Below are 16,577 nucleotides of genomic sequence, written 5' to 3' on the forward strand. Positions count from 1 at the left end.
CTTTCTGCTGTTAACTGTCCTCTCCCTGTGGCTGCTTCTCCTCCTGTCAGCATCTGAGCTTCACTGACAGTGTTACAAGCTCAGTGGTGCAGGGGAATGCTGTGTACCATGTGTTCTACAACATCTTCATAAATGATGGATGAAAGAATAGAAGGGATGCCCCTAACTTTTTGTTTGTTATCCAAACTTTAACTGTGCAACTTGAATTTGTCAGTATGTGATTGAATCCCACCAGCAAAATGGAAAGTCTGGCAGCAGCCTACATTTCTCTGTTTCAGAACCATCATCTAATTATTGTAGGGGGAAATCTCAGAGCAACATAACTAGTCTGGAGGAAAAGAGAACAAATAATATTGTGATTCCTTAAAGACAAGTGATTGTGTCCAACTAATTATACTCACAGTAGTTCCATTGGGCATAAATTTGTCATGTCCATTAATTTTAATGGAATTACTCCATGTAGAGTTGACACTGGATACACATAACCTCCAACATTCCTCAGATTAAAATGTACCTTTTTCATCTGAGAAATGTTGGAGGGTATGAGAAAGCTGGAGGGGATGCTAAGGCAAGCATACATGGAAGCCAGAAATGTTGGACATTTTTTCTCCCCTGTTCATTTAGATCTGTTTGACTCTTTTCTTCATAGATATTTAACCTAGGAGTTGAAAGGAGTAGGAGGAAGAATCAACTTAAAAGTAAACCCAAACAGCTGAGACTGACGTCCAGCGGAGTCACAATTTGGAAGGTGTGGGGAGAGGGAATTAGCAATATCATCCGCACATGAGGAGAATCTTCCTGGGTGAATTAAGCAGAGAAGCTACCCCAAAGAAAGGACAACTTATATATATATGCATGAGACTATCAGACTGAGTATTACCATATAGTGACATTCAAGACTAATTTGGGTTAATAAGCAGAAGTGAACAATTTCCTTCTGCAAAAGATAGTGGGTTCAATTCCCTGTGCTAATTTGAGAAACATCTGCAGCAAGCAATAAAAATGATTGTATTCAAGTGTAACAAGGTACAATTAAAACAAAGAACCTAGCCTGCAGCCCATCCCAATAGCATGCTTATTCAAGGAAAATAAAACAATGAAAAGGAAAGAAATATGCACTTGCGTTTCATATAATTATAGAATAGAAAGTATGGCAGATATGCTTAATTGTTGCTTAAATTTAATAAGGAATTTACCTAGCCATTTGGCTGAGCTAAGCTCATTATAAAGAAAGGTTTTAATCAAAGCTAAAGTATGCTTTGCATTCTGGCAGAAGCTGTGGGCTTAATGCAGATTTTGAGATGCAGTTTGGCCCTTCAGAGAGTAGCTGCAATCATGTGTTTCAGTCCTGCAATCCATGGGCTTCAGTCCTATGGAGTCAGTTGGATAGTATGCATATTGGCTAAGAATTTATGAAGTGCAACTGAGATATATACATTCCCCAAAGCCTGTCTGAGATTATGCACACTGCCCAGAGAATGTACAAAATCCTGTTGAGAGACGCACATTCCTCAAGGCCTCTTCGAGAGGATGTATGTCAGCCAGAAAAAGAGCAGTTCCCTCTTCATGGACAGGTTATGTGGGGAATGTGCAGAATGGCTGGTTCTTACGCACATTAGCCATTCAGCTCACACTGCCCCTTATACATACATTATTGAATTACTTTTAGAAATTATTACAGTACTTAAAAGCCTATCTCAAGTCTCCGTCGGCCACATTTAATCTATAATGTGGTAAATCTGGAAACTCTGACACACAGGCATTCTGTGCTCTTTCATAGGTTCTGTCTACCCAGCACTTAATTTTGTTGTATTGTGTTGTGCTACTTTCCTAACTGGAAGGGGCATTGGAAATTATCTGGTTCACCTCAGTGCTCAAGGCATCCCTGAGAGGTGCTTGTCCAGCCTCAGCTGAAATCTCTCCAGCAAAGAGAGCCCATCGCTTCTGAAGGCACTGAGATAATCACATCTAGATGGCGTGCATGTCTGCCATTGGATTGCGCCCGCTGATCTGAGCAAAGACAATCTAGTGACATCACGCACCGCTGGGCCAAACAAATTTGTGTCAATGCAGGACACTGAATTCCTCAGAGCATGGAGCTGATCTGAGCCGGGGAAACGGGGTTGTCCTTTGCCCCATTCTACTTCTCCTGGACTGGTGCTCAGCAGGTCTGGCTCATCCAGGCGGTGGAGGGAAGCCGCCAAGCTGGTGCCCTGCCGCTGGCTTCAGAAGCCAGAGCCAAACTTAAGGGAACATTACAGCAATTCTGGCATCACAATGCAAAGATGACACTTAAAGCAACAGACTTAAAATAGAACAGATTTGGATGGTTTTGAAATAGTATTAGAATACAATGGATTTTACATAAAACAGATTTTAAATAAAACCATTGAAGTCAAATTCTGAATTCAATCCCTCCAGATATGTGGATTTAAACAAATAAATTAAATGGGTTTCTTGTTGACGCAATAACCATTCAAAATCTTGCCCAACCCCACGCTTCTTCTGGTTCACCCATAGTACTGTAAATAATAAATCTGTATCCAAATACTGATGTGTGATCCAAATCTGTTCTATTTTAAGTCCGTCACTTTATGGGTAGCATTGACGTACTGTTCCTTTAAGTTTCTTTACATTGTCTTCAATAATTGTTATTTGAGACGCCTGTGGTCAACTTTATATGTCCTATGCATTTGTGTTGTAAGCATCAGCAGCGACACTATCCAGTGAGCCCTGATCCACTAGTATGAATATTTCATTGATAATTATTCGGTATGTACCTCTTTATATATATATTGTTCTACTGTATAACTTATATGCAGCTTGCTCAGTTTTGTTGTCATTCATTGCTTGCAGTGCCTTATATTCCATTTCCAGCCAATGAAGACTTTATTCCGAAACAGTTGAACTATTCCGGATATACTGTCCTTTTGAGACTTCGGAGAGACGTCTTCCTTTGAGAGATGGCTTGGCGTTCCTCGCTATTCATTGATTTGTTTGATTCTCTGTTTGACTCAGATACATATAGCAACTTGTAGTTACTTGTATATTTTGTGAGATGTGTTGTATGATATATACATCATTTTGAAGTGGCTTGTTTGTATATTTTGAATGACATCGGGGTCAAGGAAAGTCAGGGTAGGGAGTGAGAAATGTCCCTATTTTGGAGGGTATGGAGCACGCACTTCCAAAGCAGACTGTAGAGTCCTTTAAAAATAGAGATTCCTCCCCTGAATTGCTTTACCTGGCCCTCACCCATCAGTTTAACTGTCATTCTGTGTGTACTTTTTAACAAATGTGGAAGCCAGATGAAATTTTAAGAGCTAGAACATCAATGATCACAGCAGTTCCAAAGGCTAAAATAATTTGCCATATAATGCAAATAAGGCTTCCTTTCCTAAAATAGCTGTTCAATTGGTTATATTTAAATAAAGCAACAGTGGGAAACACATCAAGCAAAATTCAAAGTGAAGTGAAAACTCCTTTTGATTTCCCAGTAAAGCCAACGAATTCTGTGAACAAATCAGGGAAGCAGACAAGGCATTTACACTTTTAAGAACTGCTGCTTGTTCAGATACTTGAAACGTTATCTGGCATTTAGGAATTGGAGACAACATAATATCCCCCCCTCCCTTTGATAGACTGCACAGTATTTGTGTCCTGAATGGTTTTGATGAGGAAGTAAAGAGGGATGAGTGGTTTTTAAAATGTGGGTGGTGTTTTGACAACAATTGCCCTGCACAATTCCTATGGATGCTAACCTTTCTTGACTCCTGCTTCTCCAGGCAGGCTTCAAAGAAGAAAAAAAGGTTGAAATGCTATAATTATCTGGGCATAGCGCTCCCATATCATTCAAAATGTTCTAAGTATTTCTTGATGCCTGCAGATATTCAGAGTGCCTAAGCACTCTTTGAAATTGTGTGAATTCAATTAACATGCACATATTTGGTGCTGTAAACAGCAGCTGGGGGAAGCAGCCTTGGGATTGTGGAGCAGTGGGGGTGCCTTTTTCAGCTTCCAGAAGCCAAATTTTATGTATTCTCTTGTGATTTTCTCACCTTATTCTCTTGTCACTTCCTCACCCTAAATGGGGTTTCTTGGGTGAAAGCCACACGTTACTGGTGGTCAGCATGCCTGACCATTTTACTTGGACAAAACAAAATTTTTTTTCCTTCCAGTAGCACTTTAAAGACCAACTAGGTTAGTTCTTGGTATGAGCTTTCGTGTGCATGCACACTTCTTCAGATACATGCACACGAAAAGCTCATACCAAGAACTAACTTAGTTGGTCTTTAAGGTGCTACTGGAAGGAAAAAAAAATTTGTTTTGACTATGGCAGACCAACACGGCTACCTATCTGTAACATTTTACTTGGGTCTCCCTCTTATATCCACCAACTCCATTTGTCAGCCCCTGGCTCATAACTATTTGTAAGTCTGGGAAAGGAAGGCGAAACGGGTAGATGAGCAGAATGTTGGGGAGCCATTATGAATTGCCGTGAAATGGTTCAGCTCATAATGGCTCAGAGATGTTTGTCCCCTTCGTTTCCAAAACTCCTTGTCATCTCTGTCTGAAATCTACGTGTATGATGTTGGCCACGGGTTCTGGCTGGCCCACAAGGCTGGTTTGGATGGATGACCTTTCCTGAAGTTTAGATTTGCTATGCAGACACACAGCAGAGAAGCTCAGCTGTTGGGCAAAAGTAATCACTGTCCGCAGTGGACAATAATGTTTTCCTGCCTATGGCACCTCTGACTTGTGCTAGTTCATGCTCCACTTTCAGAGCTCTTATGAGCAAAATTGCCTTTTATAGTCCCATATGGGGGACGTGAGGCTGTGGAGTGAGGCCCTGCTATTTTGAAAATATGACAAGCATTATCTTGGATCCTTTGTTATGAAAGAGAAAGCCTTCCGTAGAATCTATTACGCAGAATGCAGACTGTAAACATACGCTGCAATTTAATCATTATCTGGCTTTCTGCTGTGTTATCTTCTATTACATCTGCTGAAAATGGCAAAGGAATTGCAAGCAATTATTGGAGCCAATTAAATAATTTTCATTCTTATTTGCTTTTTCCACCCAGGCGAAGAACTCTGATAAACAGGTCAGATCGTGTGTGTGTGTGTGTGTGTGTGTGTGTGTGGATAATCTGTCCTCTTTCTCTGTGTGGAAAACATTAAATGGAAGGGGTTGAAGGAACAGAGCCAGGAGCACATACACAAGGCTGGCAAACTTTGTCATGGCCAGGTTATGCAGGCCGGCTAGACAATTATGGGTTGGCCTGGTATAGCTTTAGACCACAGGTCCCTCTTGTGGTTAGAGTGTTAGTAGAGTGTTAGTTCAAAGTCCCCACTCAGCCATGAGGCCAACTGGGTGATCTTGGGCCAGTCACTATCTCTCAGCCTAACCTGCTTCACAGGGTTGTTGTGAAGATAAAAAGGAGCTACCAAGTTCCTTGGAGGAAAGGTGGGGCATCTTTACAAGTATTGACCCTGCCCAGAAATGGAGTGAAGCCATGTAAATTAGGGTTAAGAACTTAATTCGTTCTGGAGGTCTGTTCTTAACCTGAAACTGTCCTTAACCTGAAGCACCACTTTAGCTAATGGGGCCTCCTGCTGGCGCCGTGCAATTTCTGTTCTCATTCTGAAGCAAAGTTCTTAACCTGAGGTACTATTTCTGGGTTAACGGAGTCTGTAAACTGAAGCATCTGTAACCCAAGGTACCACTGTACATTTAAGGTTGAAATAGAAAATGCCAAGGTATAAAGAATTCACCTTGCTGCAGGGTGAAAAGTAGTCTTATCTGAGCTTTACAACCACACCATATAGAACAGCATAAAACATGCTATGCTGTTTCTAATAGTTTCCCATACAGTCTGGTAACTGGTCTGAGGAACAGAATCTGACCCTTCAAGACTGCCTGCAAAGCGCTAATTCTAATTTATTGGCACCATAATACCTGCAATAATCACAATACATAGAATTTGCATTTTCTGGATGGTTTAAAAACATCCTGCAATTAATCATTACCAATTTTCAATGAAACAACAATTAGTGTTTGTTTTTTAATAAATTGCTGCAAATGGTGAAATTATTTTGCATCTTGCCTTTTCCTTTTCCTGTGTCAGACAAAGGGGGAAAACTTAGACTGTAACATAGATTCTATTCTTTATTGTCAATTAGAAGTTGTGGTGAGGATTTATAAGTGAACCTAAAAGTGCTGCTCATTTTCAGACACTCAGAACGGGCAAGCAAATTCACACATTGCATTCTTTGTGCTTAGACCAGAGTCCACTCTGATGTATAGTTGAGTTGCCCTCTATCAGAAACAAAATGTGCAACTTCCAGTGTATACTGAACAATTCAAACAAAAACTGTTTAATCTTTCCTTTCACTGCTTGCATTTGATTCTTAAACATTGAAAGAAGAATCTCTCTACAATATGAAAAAGCATCAGCATATAATGGTCTGGATTGTCTGAGATAAGTGCTCACAGCCGCTCTGTGAAGAATGACTTGCCCAAGTGGTTCAATTCCAGTTGGTACTGCAGATGCTCAAAACTTAGGCGATGACGTAAAGCTGCTCGCCGAACCTGCAGGACATGGAAAAACTATTAACAACAACTCCTTTGCTGTTTCTTTTCTATTTCAACAAGGGCTGCGCTCAGTATTACTGCTTGCTACTATGGATGCTGGGGCGCGGGTGGCGCTGTGGGTTAAACCACAGAGCCTAGGACTTGCCGAGCAGAAGGTCGGCGGTTCGAATCCCTGCAACGGGGTGAGCTCCTGTTGCTCGGTCCCTGCAGTGGCGTAGCGTGGGGGGTGCAGGGGGGGCCGGCCGCACCGGTCGCAACATCTGGGGGGGGGAGACGCGCTAATCTAGTGGAAGAGACTCGAGTGCTAAAATCCACGGGTTAGGGGGCACAAATTACTTGCCTTGCCCTGGGTGCTGACAACCCACGCTACGCCACTGGGTCCCTGCTCCTGCCCACCTAGCAGTTTGAAAGCACGTCAAAGTGCAAGTAGATAAACAGGTACCGCTCCGGCGGGAAGGTAAATGGCGTTTTCATGCGCTGGTCTGGTTTGCCAGAAGCGGCTTAGTCATGCTGGCCACATGACTGTACGCTGGATCCCTCGGCCAATAAAGCGAGATGAGCGCCACAACCCCAGAGTCGTCCGCGACTGGACTTAATGGTCAGGGGTACCTCTACCTTTACTATGGATACCAATTATGAGCTCCATCCAAGGAGCTGAGATTGGCTCCATTTGCATCAGGTACAATCTGGGTGACCTGGTGTAGACGAGACTTCCACGGCCCTTTTAGTATATTCATTCTTCCTCTTGCAACAACTTTCTTCCCTTAACTCCTTCCTTTCCATTCCCAGTTTATTTATTCATTCATTGAGATAATAATAAATATTGACCTTTTACCTCACTTTCTAATATTCCATTTCCCTTCAGAGGAGGGAGAACTTCCTTCCCCTCTGAATGCCTCTCAGTCACCTTTATTTATTTGTGGGGGGTTTTAATAAATAATTTTTATTTAAAAATATCTTAGTTTACAAAAGTAAGGGCATTGTCTCTTTTTTCAGGTCATAAAGTATTTTCTACAAATCAGTTCCATTTTATATGAGACAATAGTGTTGTGTACAGTATAAGGTCGGATCTAGCATGCAAGTGAGGCATTGTTACGAAGAAACAAACACTGAAAGGAGTGTTCACAAAACTAATGAGCAGGATAGCACCTGCACATTTTGCCTTGTAACTTGGATTGTGCGGGGACTAGTGATTTAATTACTACATCATGTCCGTGTTCTGAAAGCAAGTTACCAGTGAAATGCAAACCATTCCTCTCTTCCAAGCTTTCACCTGATGCCCTTATGGTATGAGCAAGGCCTTCACTATATTGCTGACATTATTTCTCAAATGCAATTGTACATGTCTGAAGGTTGTTTTCTCCCCATGAAAAGTAGGAATCAAGCCTCAGAAAACAAGTGGTCCTCTTGTTTGGACTGAGAGGATTTCCTCCTTGCTGCACCTGCCTAAAAACTGAAAGGGGAGGAGTTGACTTCAAACTTTACCATCTTCAGTTGTTTATTAGCATGGTACAGCTCCTCTTTCACTTCTGCCTGCTCCCTCTTTCTGGCCCTTTCCAGACACCTGTCTTCTTGTTTTGCCAGCTCCAGGGCCATCGCCTTGCCGCGCTCCCAGCTGCAGAAGCAGAGGCAGGACAAGTTGTGTGAGCAGCACAAACCAGTCATTGCTGTTGTATTCATTGCGGAATGAAGACATTTCCAAACTTCTTTTTGAGGGCCAGGCTACATGTTACATTAAATGCAGTACTGCATTTTAAGCAGGGCTTTTTTTCTGGCAGTATGCAACAGTACGTACCACCACCCTTGGGGGAGGGGGGAGGAGGTGAGAGGATTCTTGGACCCCGTCAGAGCATCCTGCCTTCCTCCCACAGCCCGAGAAGCATTTGCCCATCTTAGGGAAGGAGGGGTGATGCTCTGGCCAGATCCTGGAGCCCTGCTGCTTCCTTTCCAAAAACGGGCAGGCAAGGCCTCTTCACCTAACTCCTGACTTGTCCCTAAGGGCAGATCATGGTTTGTGATATAAAACAAACTATGGTTAGTGAAACATGCAAGCATGTTTTGGAGCTGACCAGATTTTTTTCTTTGAAACTATGATTCCTGGTTCTACTGTAACAACATGGCAAGAATCATGAAAAACGAACCTTTGGTGAAGTCTTCCTCTTGGCTGAAAGGGAGGGTGGGGTGTGAGAGGGAGAAGTTTGCAAGCCTGTGGCTTTGTGCAGCCTCCTTGTGCATGGCTTAGTGTTGTGTGTTAATGCAGCCAGAGGTTTTTAAAGGGGGTGGGACTAACCCCACATACATCCCTCCAGCATATGTGCAAATAAACATGTGTAAATGTGTGAGCCCTATTCCTGCAATCCTCAAACCAGGAACCACTGTAGGAATGAACCATATGACAAAATGCAGAAAGTGGAGCACGAAATGAACAAAGATTTTAATAGAATGGTTTGGCTTCAACGTGATGTTTATGTTTTGTTGAATTTTAACCTGTTGTTTTTTGGAGAAATGTATTGGTATTATTGTGAGCTTCTGTATTATGAAGGGTGGTATAGAAATGTTTCACATAAACACATAATTATGTGGGGGGTGTCCTTTAGTTCATAGCTAAATGCAATGTAGTGAGCATCCATAGGAATCACACAGATGCTGGTTATGCCATCCAGAGCAAAGGAATGGCTCTTATCTGCTGGCCACAGACAACATCTGATGTGGCTTTCAGACCCAGCACAGAGACTGGCTTTAATCAGGCCGTTGGGTCTGGAAGGTTTTGGTGTTTATCATCAATTTGTGAGTTTTTGCCTAGCTGCATTTTCAGCTGGGTGTCAAAAGCTTTGCCACCCGGGAGGCAGCCTGTGTCATTGTTTCTTTACTGAAAAAAAAGGCTTTTAGCCACTAAAGTCCACAGTTAGAAAACAGGATTTCAAAATCCATTTACCTTCGGAGCAATTTAGCATATGCTTGAGCTTTTGCTAACATCTGAAATGCAATGAAAGATAGTTAGTGCAAAGCAAAAGCAGGGCTGAAACTCAGGGCAAAGACCTACTCTCTCTCTCTCTCTCTCTCTCTCTCTCTCACACACACACACACACACACAGAGAGAGAGAGAGAGAGAGAGAGAGAGAGAGAGAGAGATGCATTTGCGTACACACACACATACACAAGTCAACACATTTGTTCATAAAGGGCACAAAGACAGTGGGACTTACTTCTGAGTAGTAAGGCTTCCAGTTTCTGGCTCTAAAGAATAAAATGAAATAAAAAACTCCACAAGTTTGTTTAAAAAATGCTGGCTGCTGAACCATTCCAATTAAAGAATTTAAAGTGGATTAGCTACATTTTCCTTCCAAATTACAAGAAGGGATGAATACAAAATGCTTTGTATGTCAGCATCACATTTCTTTCATTGCAGGTATTTTATTTCCAGTATAAAGAGGACTCCGTTTTTGTAGCTGATTGTGTGAAGCAGTGTCCTCTTTATGTATTCACATGCTGTAAACATGCATGTTGTCCTCTAGAGCCAAACACACTGAAATATACTCAGAGTTGAGAGTAGATTTCATGCTCTTTATTCAGCTCATAGTGGTGAGGAGGAATGAAAGTTCCTCCAGAATGTCTGCTTTATATACATTATTTACACAATGGGCTGCACGTGATTGGCTAATTCCGGGATTCTCCGGGATTCTCCAAAGAATCAGGATGTGGATTTACTTCCACCTGGAGCATGATTGGGTAGCTCCTGTGGACCAATCAGACTGCTGCATTGTTCTAGGACGAATCAGACTGCTGCATTTTGAATCCTATTGTTCTAGGACGAATCAGACTGCTGCATTTTGGATCCTATTCAACTCAGTACATAACACGCGCACGCACACACACACACACACAGAGAGAGAGAGAGAGAGAGAGAGAGAGAACACACACATAAGCAAGCAATACTCCAAAGTGCTTATCTTGTGAACTTGACATTTAAATTGTTTACACAATGGGCTGCAGAAAAGCTTCTGTTCCCCCAAAAAGGATAGGAGGTGGTGTTCTGATCTCTTCACCACTTTTAATTGATCTCTGAGACATTAAGGGAAACAAAAGAAGAAAGCAACAAAACTTTTTCAACTTTGCTTGGAGATCAACTTCTCCAGGATTTCTCTTTTGCACACAGATCCAGAAACAGACAGAAGGAAAGGGGAAGGAGGATCGTTTCCAGGTTTTCCTGCTTCCCTTTGCAAATTAGCATCCCTCCGATGCTCAGCAGCTCAAGATCCACACTACCAAAGACACTCTGGTGCCGAATGTCATGGGCCAGGAGTCAGCTTCACCTGCTGAGCAGCAGCCTGAAGGAGCCAAAGGCAGAGTGACTCCCCTCTGATCAGCCTTCTTGCTCCTGATGTGAGCCAGCTGGCTCCAGCTTTCTTAAGCAGGGTTTCCAACCTCAGTCTGTTGCTGCGAACAATGTTCACCTGGCCAGACCTTGCTGCTCCTTGCTTCTCGTTACCATGGACTCTCGGCTTTCTTGACCCCCGGATAGTCTGACTACGTGAACTGAGATGCCCCTGCCCTTAGGACTGGACTGAACCTTGTATATGGACTCTGCCTCCAGGCAAGGACCCACCTGAGACTTGGCTGGTTGGCTGGCCTCTCCTGCCACTGAGCTCTGCTGAGGCTGAGCAACACAGGACTACGACACCCAAGGACCCTTTTAGACTCCGGAGCCGGCTGCGGTCGGATGAAGACCCCTGCAAGCTGGGAGCTTCAGTGGCTCCCCTCTAGAGACTTCGCCTGGGGCTGAGAGCCCAGCCAGCCCCCTGGCAAAAATTCGAGTTTGTACCCTGTTCCTAATGGGAGAAACAGAAGCCCTTTCTCATGCCACCCCAGGGATGCTGGCAGCTGGCTCTTTGTCGGCATTTGCAAACGTAATGCAGGAGATATGCAACCACAGGGGGAGCCAGTGCTCTGGAGAATCTCCTCGTGTGATGAGAAATATTTTCCTAGATCTTCACTATCCTGTATTCACTATTGGAATGTAGTCCAATATGTCTCTCCACAGGGTCAGTCAACTGGCTAACTAGCTACTCTTATCACATCATTAGATGTTGACAGGAGACCATCGTCATGTTGGTGCTAAACAGATAAACAGCTCTTATCGGTGTCTGGATTGGAGAGATCCTGCAAAGACATTTATGCCAGCTTGGGAACAACGATGGGGGGAAGGTGAAATATAAATGTAAGAAAATAAAGTGTAGGCCACACATGGTCTGTAGCCTCCCACAGCTGACAAAAAAGTTGGCAAAGGCAAATGTGAGGAAAATCAGGTTCTGATCAGGCAAATATTCTATAACGATTTTGAAGAATATTGAAGGAAGGTTCTCAGGATAAACTTTCAGACATCCCAGAGTTGCTATTGAATTCTAGATGAAGCGAAATCCAGGATCCATTTTGAGAGTAAAAGGCTACATTCAGTGGCGTAGCATGGGTTGTCAGCATCCGGGGCAAGGCAAGTAATTTGCGCCCCCTAACCCGTGGATTTGCGCCCCCTAACCCTAACCCCCAGATGTTGCGCCCGGTGCAGCCGGCCCCCCCTGCACCCCCACGCTACGCCACTGGTTACATTTCAATACACACTGGCATGGGTGTAAATTTCATTTAATTCACTGGGACAAGTTACTTTTGAGCTGACATGCATAGGATTGCACATATTTGTGGGGATTTCGAATGAAGTTGTTTCAATATTGTTTGTTAAAAGGGGGGCATTTTATTTGTAATTTTAAAAATTCCAGTCACGTTTTAGATACATCTAATATCCATGAACCATCAAACTTAGCTCAGTTTCTAACCTGGCATTTCCCAATAACTCGGGGCAGTTAATAACTATTTTAAAAATATCTGCAATAGAGACAAAATATACAATTATATTAAAATCTGCTTAATCCTGACAGCTGAATTGAAAGGCCAAAGAGGAAAGTTTTTACAGTTTTCCCATGAAGCATTCAGCCTTGGACTTAGATGGAACTTATTAATCTGTGGAACAGATTTCACTGCCACAACATTAACTGGCAGCAATGTTCTGGGCTCCTCCGTATTTGCAATATCAGCCTGAAAGTAGAGGAGTGCTCTCCTGTGCATATTCTAGAAGCCACCTAGGCTGCCTCGCCTTGTGTTTCTGGCCAGGGCCCAAGCTCCTACCTCTTCCTCTTTCAGCAGCTGCTCGCGTGTGATGACATTGCTGTCTGTGCCGGTCTTCTCCTTGGCGGACGCCATGCTGCGGTGGGAGCAGGGAGGCAAGTGGGGAGCACCCCTCTAGGCGCACGCTCTCTACCTGCTAGCCTGATGCTGTTTGTATCCCTGGTTGCCATGGGAGCAGACCATGCTTCCAGAACTGTCAGGCCAACACAAAGGTCCCGAATGGCAGCTGCCAGTTGCCTAGGAGAGGAAAGGGAGAAGCAGGCCCTGCCTCTCGCCTTCGTGTGCCCAGATCTGAGCTATTCCGCAGTTCCTTTGGGGGAGAGGGAGTCCCTTTGTTTCTCCTCTCTCTCAACTATTCTCCAAGTGCACGTTCACATACTCCAACGCAAATAAACTCTCCCTGGAGAGAAAAACACCAGAAATGTAGTCTTTAAAAAAGGGGAAGGGGGACTTTGATCATTCTTTTCTTCCCTGCATTTTCCCAGCTGCCACCCCTGTCGCTCCCATAAAGTTACCCCTCCTCCTCTGTCCTTCTTTGCTGAGTTTCACGTGGCATTAAAGGACCTTGCAATGGATGATGTGGGGAGGGTGGGGGGAAAGGGTGGGCAACTGTGTGCCCCCCCCAACAAATTGCTTGCCCTGCTTTCATCATATGGAAATCCACATAAAACTAGAATAGCAGTTACAGTCCTCCCTAATTTGTGCCATTGATTTCAATAGGCCTACTCTAAGCATGGTAAAGTATCCATCCAACTTACTGAGAGAACAAATGAAATAAAATTAGAAAGCAATTTTCAAATGAGAAATTACATAAAAATGGCAAGTAGGAGCAGTCTCAAACCACAGGAAGTACCTTCAGCCCAAAGAGTGTTTGAGATGTAAACGAACAATTACCAAGCACTTCCAGTCTCTTCATAAAAGCTGTTGTGTGGACCACAGAGTGCTCAAGTTATAGGGCCATTTTAGATTAAAATGAAAGTTGTTCCTATTATGATATATTTATTAGGCTGTATTTTATTTTTTGCATGCAAGTCATTTGTCTTTCCCCAAATATTTTTTCAAGGATAGCAAATCCAGGGGAAATTATATATCACTGAGGGTTTTATTTCATTTGTTTTGATACAGAGGAAATCTAGTATAGCTTTTTATTATTTAGAGTTGGAAATGTCTATTGAAGAGCAAAGGGTAATTTGGAATCCTTTCCTAGGAGCCTGGCATGTGGAAGGAGGGGCTCTGGAATGGGGAAGCATTTTTCCTGGGCAAGCCAGACTGTACACGGGGCCAGACCCAACGCCCAAAGAATGCCCAATGGACAAATAGTGACGGGGGGTCTCTGCTCTCCCCCCTCTTAGAAGGGCAGGGCCAGGGGTAGACGGCTGGCTCCCCATGCTGGCATCAGAAGAGATGAGCAGTCCAGAAGAGAGGTCAGGTTGGGATGGCGGAGGGGGCCAAGTTGCGTCAACTGTGTGCCATGCTTGACTGGAAGGCGTCGGCTGAGAAGGAGCACCAGTGAGAGGGAAGGAAGGAGGGGGCGAGGGAGAGATGGTTGCACCTTCCCCTTTCTCTCCGTTGTCACTTGGGCTGGGCTTCTCCTCAGCCACACCAACAGTGATGCAGCCACCATTTGGGGCCAGCTGAGCTCAAATACGAGGGACAAGGCATCCTGTTTGAAGTCCAAAAGGGATGTTGGGCACTTTTGTCCAAAAACGGGCCAATCACATTTTTCTAGGGTTGGGTGGCAACCTCTTACTAGGGAGTGCTCCTTTGCAGGCCCATTTCAGTGGGGCACCTGCAGGGAAGGTGGGGGTGGAGTGAACCAGAGCCGCATCTTCAGATCAGCCAACTCTGTCTCCAGTCCAAGTCCATAAGAGCATGGGAAGCTGGTTCTTCACCTCTTTTCCTGGAGTGCACCGAACCAAAGTGTTTTAGTTGTTAGTAAACATTGATTAGTGGACAAGAGGCCATGGAACATGCTGTTCGTTTGCAGCACTTTCTGTTTTATGTAATAAAACCACAAGGGGTTCCATTACATAAATAAATGTCTCATCGTCCGTGGGTCCTGTGTTTACAGCAAGTGCAACACTGTGGAGTTTCACACAATAAATTGTGATTGGCCAGAATAGATTTTTAATAGATATCACTGAGTTTCTGGCTTGTTTGCAATTCGAGTTAAAAGCCATGCTTGCGGTTACAGGCAACTACACCACAAAGAGAATGCCCACACTTTATCATATTTCTTTTTTGAAAAGCCCCTTGTTACCTTCCCCCCCCCCCCACCAGCATTTGATTTTTACTGAGATGTGCTTTGGCAAAGGAATGACAATGTATCCTATGAACTGTACATGCAAATGATTTTCCTGAATTTTCTGTTGAATATAACAGCAACCCTTATTTTGTCTGTTTACTTATATACAGGTTTTCTTCAGCTCTCATTCCAAGGCTGCATGCAGCTTATTCATGTCGATGATCAGCTGGTGGATTTGCATGCAGTAGAACAAGGAAAGCTGGGAAGTTTCGCCAACGTCAGCATTGATATGTGTGCCATTATTGATCGGTAAGTTTAGAGCATGGAGTGACGTGGTGGGTGAGGCAGCGTGAAATGGATGTGGCATGAGACAGGAGCAAGTGCTTTGAAAACTCCCAGCCCGTTTTCCTGCATTTAACTTCTGGTGTGTTTCAACAACCATCAGAAGACCTCTCCTCTTTAGCAGTAACTCCTAAGGGGCGGGTGTGATGGTGAGATGGGATTCCTGTGAATCATACAGTTGGAAGTCTCTCAAACAACAGAGATGAGCAATTCTTAGAGGCTTACTCTTTTTCTCCAAATGAACAGATGAACTGGCTAGTATGGGCATACAAGATTAAAATACAGAGTACAGTGATACCTCGGGTTAAGAACTTAATTCGTTCTGGAGGTCCCTTCTTAACCTGAAACTGTTCTTAACCTGAGGTACCACTTTAGCTAATGGGGCCTCCCGCTGCCGCCACACAATTTCTGTTCTCATCCTGAAGCAAAGTTCTTAACCCGATGTACTATTTCTGGGTTAGCGGAGTCTGTAACCTGAAGCGTCTGTAACCCGAGGTACCACTGTATCTGCTTTTGAAAAAGATTAGAATCTTCTTTCCTTGTTCAGTATACATCTTTAGCACAAGAAGCAATTTTGCCCCCCCAGTGGGGATTTTCTGCAACTTGAGGTCTAGTCTGCTGTGAAAGAGCAGTCCGTTGGAATGGAGCTATTATATGATCATCCCTGAGAGAGCCAGGTTCCTGTGTGAGCTATAATAGGTGCTGTTTTCCCCTCATAAAAGCATTCATTTATTCACTAACATTTTCATTGTTAACATAAGAGTAGGGAATACATTTTAAAATTGTATACCATCGTCATTACCCCTGTTTAAAATATCTCTCCTTCTTGCTTATTATAAATCCTGAGAAAGTGCCAAGGCAGAATAGACATCAGTGCTAATAATAGAATCCTGGGATGGTAGAGCTGGAATGCACCCAAGGGCCATCTAGCCCAACCCCCTGCAAGACAGGAATCTCAGCTAAAGCATCCCTGGCAGGTGGCAATCCAGCCTCTGCTTGCAAACCTCCAAGGAAGGAGAGACTGCAGCCACCTGAAGAAGAAGGTGCCACCATTAATAAATACAGTGGAACCTCAAGTTGTGGACGTAATCCATCCTGGAGGAACATCTGCAACTTGAAGAGTTCACATCCAGAAGCGCCGTGTCTGCACATGCGCACAGTGTGATTTTGCGCTTCTGCACATGCGCAAGTGGCGAAACTCAGAAGTAATCCATTCTG

General features: G+C 43.7%; 2 protein-coding genes across 3 annotated transcripts in view; one reads left to right on the forward strand and one right to left on the reverse strand.

Moving 5' to 3' along the window:
* CNTNAP2 (contactin associated protein 2) overlaps positions 1-16,577 on the forward strand; it is a 1,058,844-nt gene that overhangs the window by 661,489 nt on the left and 380,778 nt on the right. For both annotated transcript variants that reach the window (XM_083706252.1, XM_083706253.1), the window contains one exon: positions 15,188-15,326. In XM_083706252.1, the coding sequence (XP_083562378.1) occupies positions 15,188-15,326 (139 nt within the window). The remainder of the gene's footprint in view (positions 1-15,187; positions 15,327-16,577) is intronic.
* CFAP141 (cilia and flagella associated protein 141) lies at positions 6,363-12,933 on the reverse strand. The gene is made up of 4 exons (XM_083706438.1): positions 12,773-12,933; positions 9,531-9,571; positions 8,081-8,210; positions 6,363-6,592 (listed from the first exon to the last, which is right to left on the reverse strand). The coding sequence occupies exons 1-4, from the start codon at positions 12,845-12,847 to the stop codon at positions 6,491-6,493; spliced, it is 348 nt and encodes a 115-aa protein (XP_083562564.1). The 5' UTR covers positions 12,848-12,933; the 3' UTR covers positions 6,363-6,490.

This window comes from Podarcis gaigeae, assembly GCF_964106915.1.
Source record: "Podarcis gaigeae genome assembly, chromosome: 12".
Taxonomy (NCBI): domain Eukaryota; kingdom Metazoa; phylum Chordata; class Lepidosauria; order Squamata; family Lacertidae; genus Podarcis; species Podarcis gaigeae.

Bases quoted from the DNA above. Each gene is read 5' to 3' on its own strand.
- CFAP141 (XM_083706438.1), bottom strand. From the start codon at position 12,847: ATGGCGTCCGCCAAGGAGAAGACCGGCACAGACAGCAATGTCATCACA. The intron at 9,572-12,772 runs GTAGGAGCTTGG...ATTGCATTTCAG, and splicing joins AGCTGCTGAAAGAGGAAGAG to ATGTTAGCAAAAGCTCAAGC. The intron at 8,211-9,530 runs GTAAATGGATTT...CTGCTTCTGCAG, and splicing joins TATGCTAAATTGCTCCGAAG to CTGGGAGCGCGGCAAGGCGA.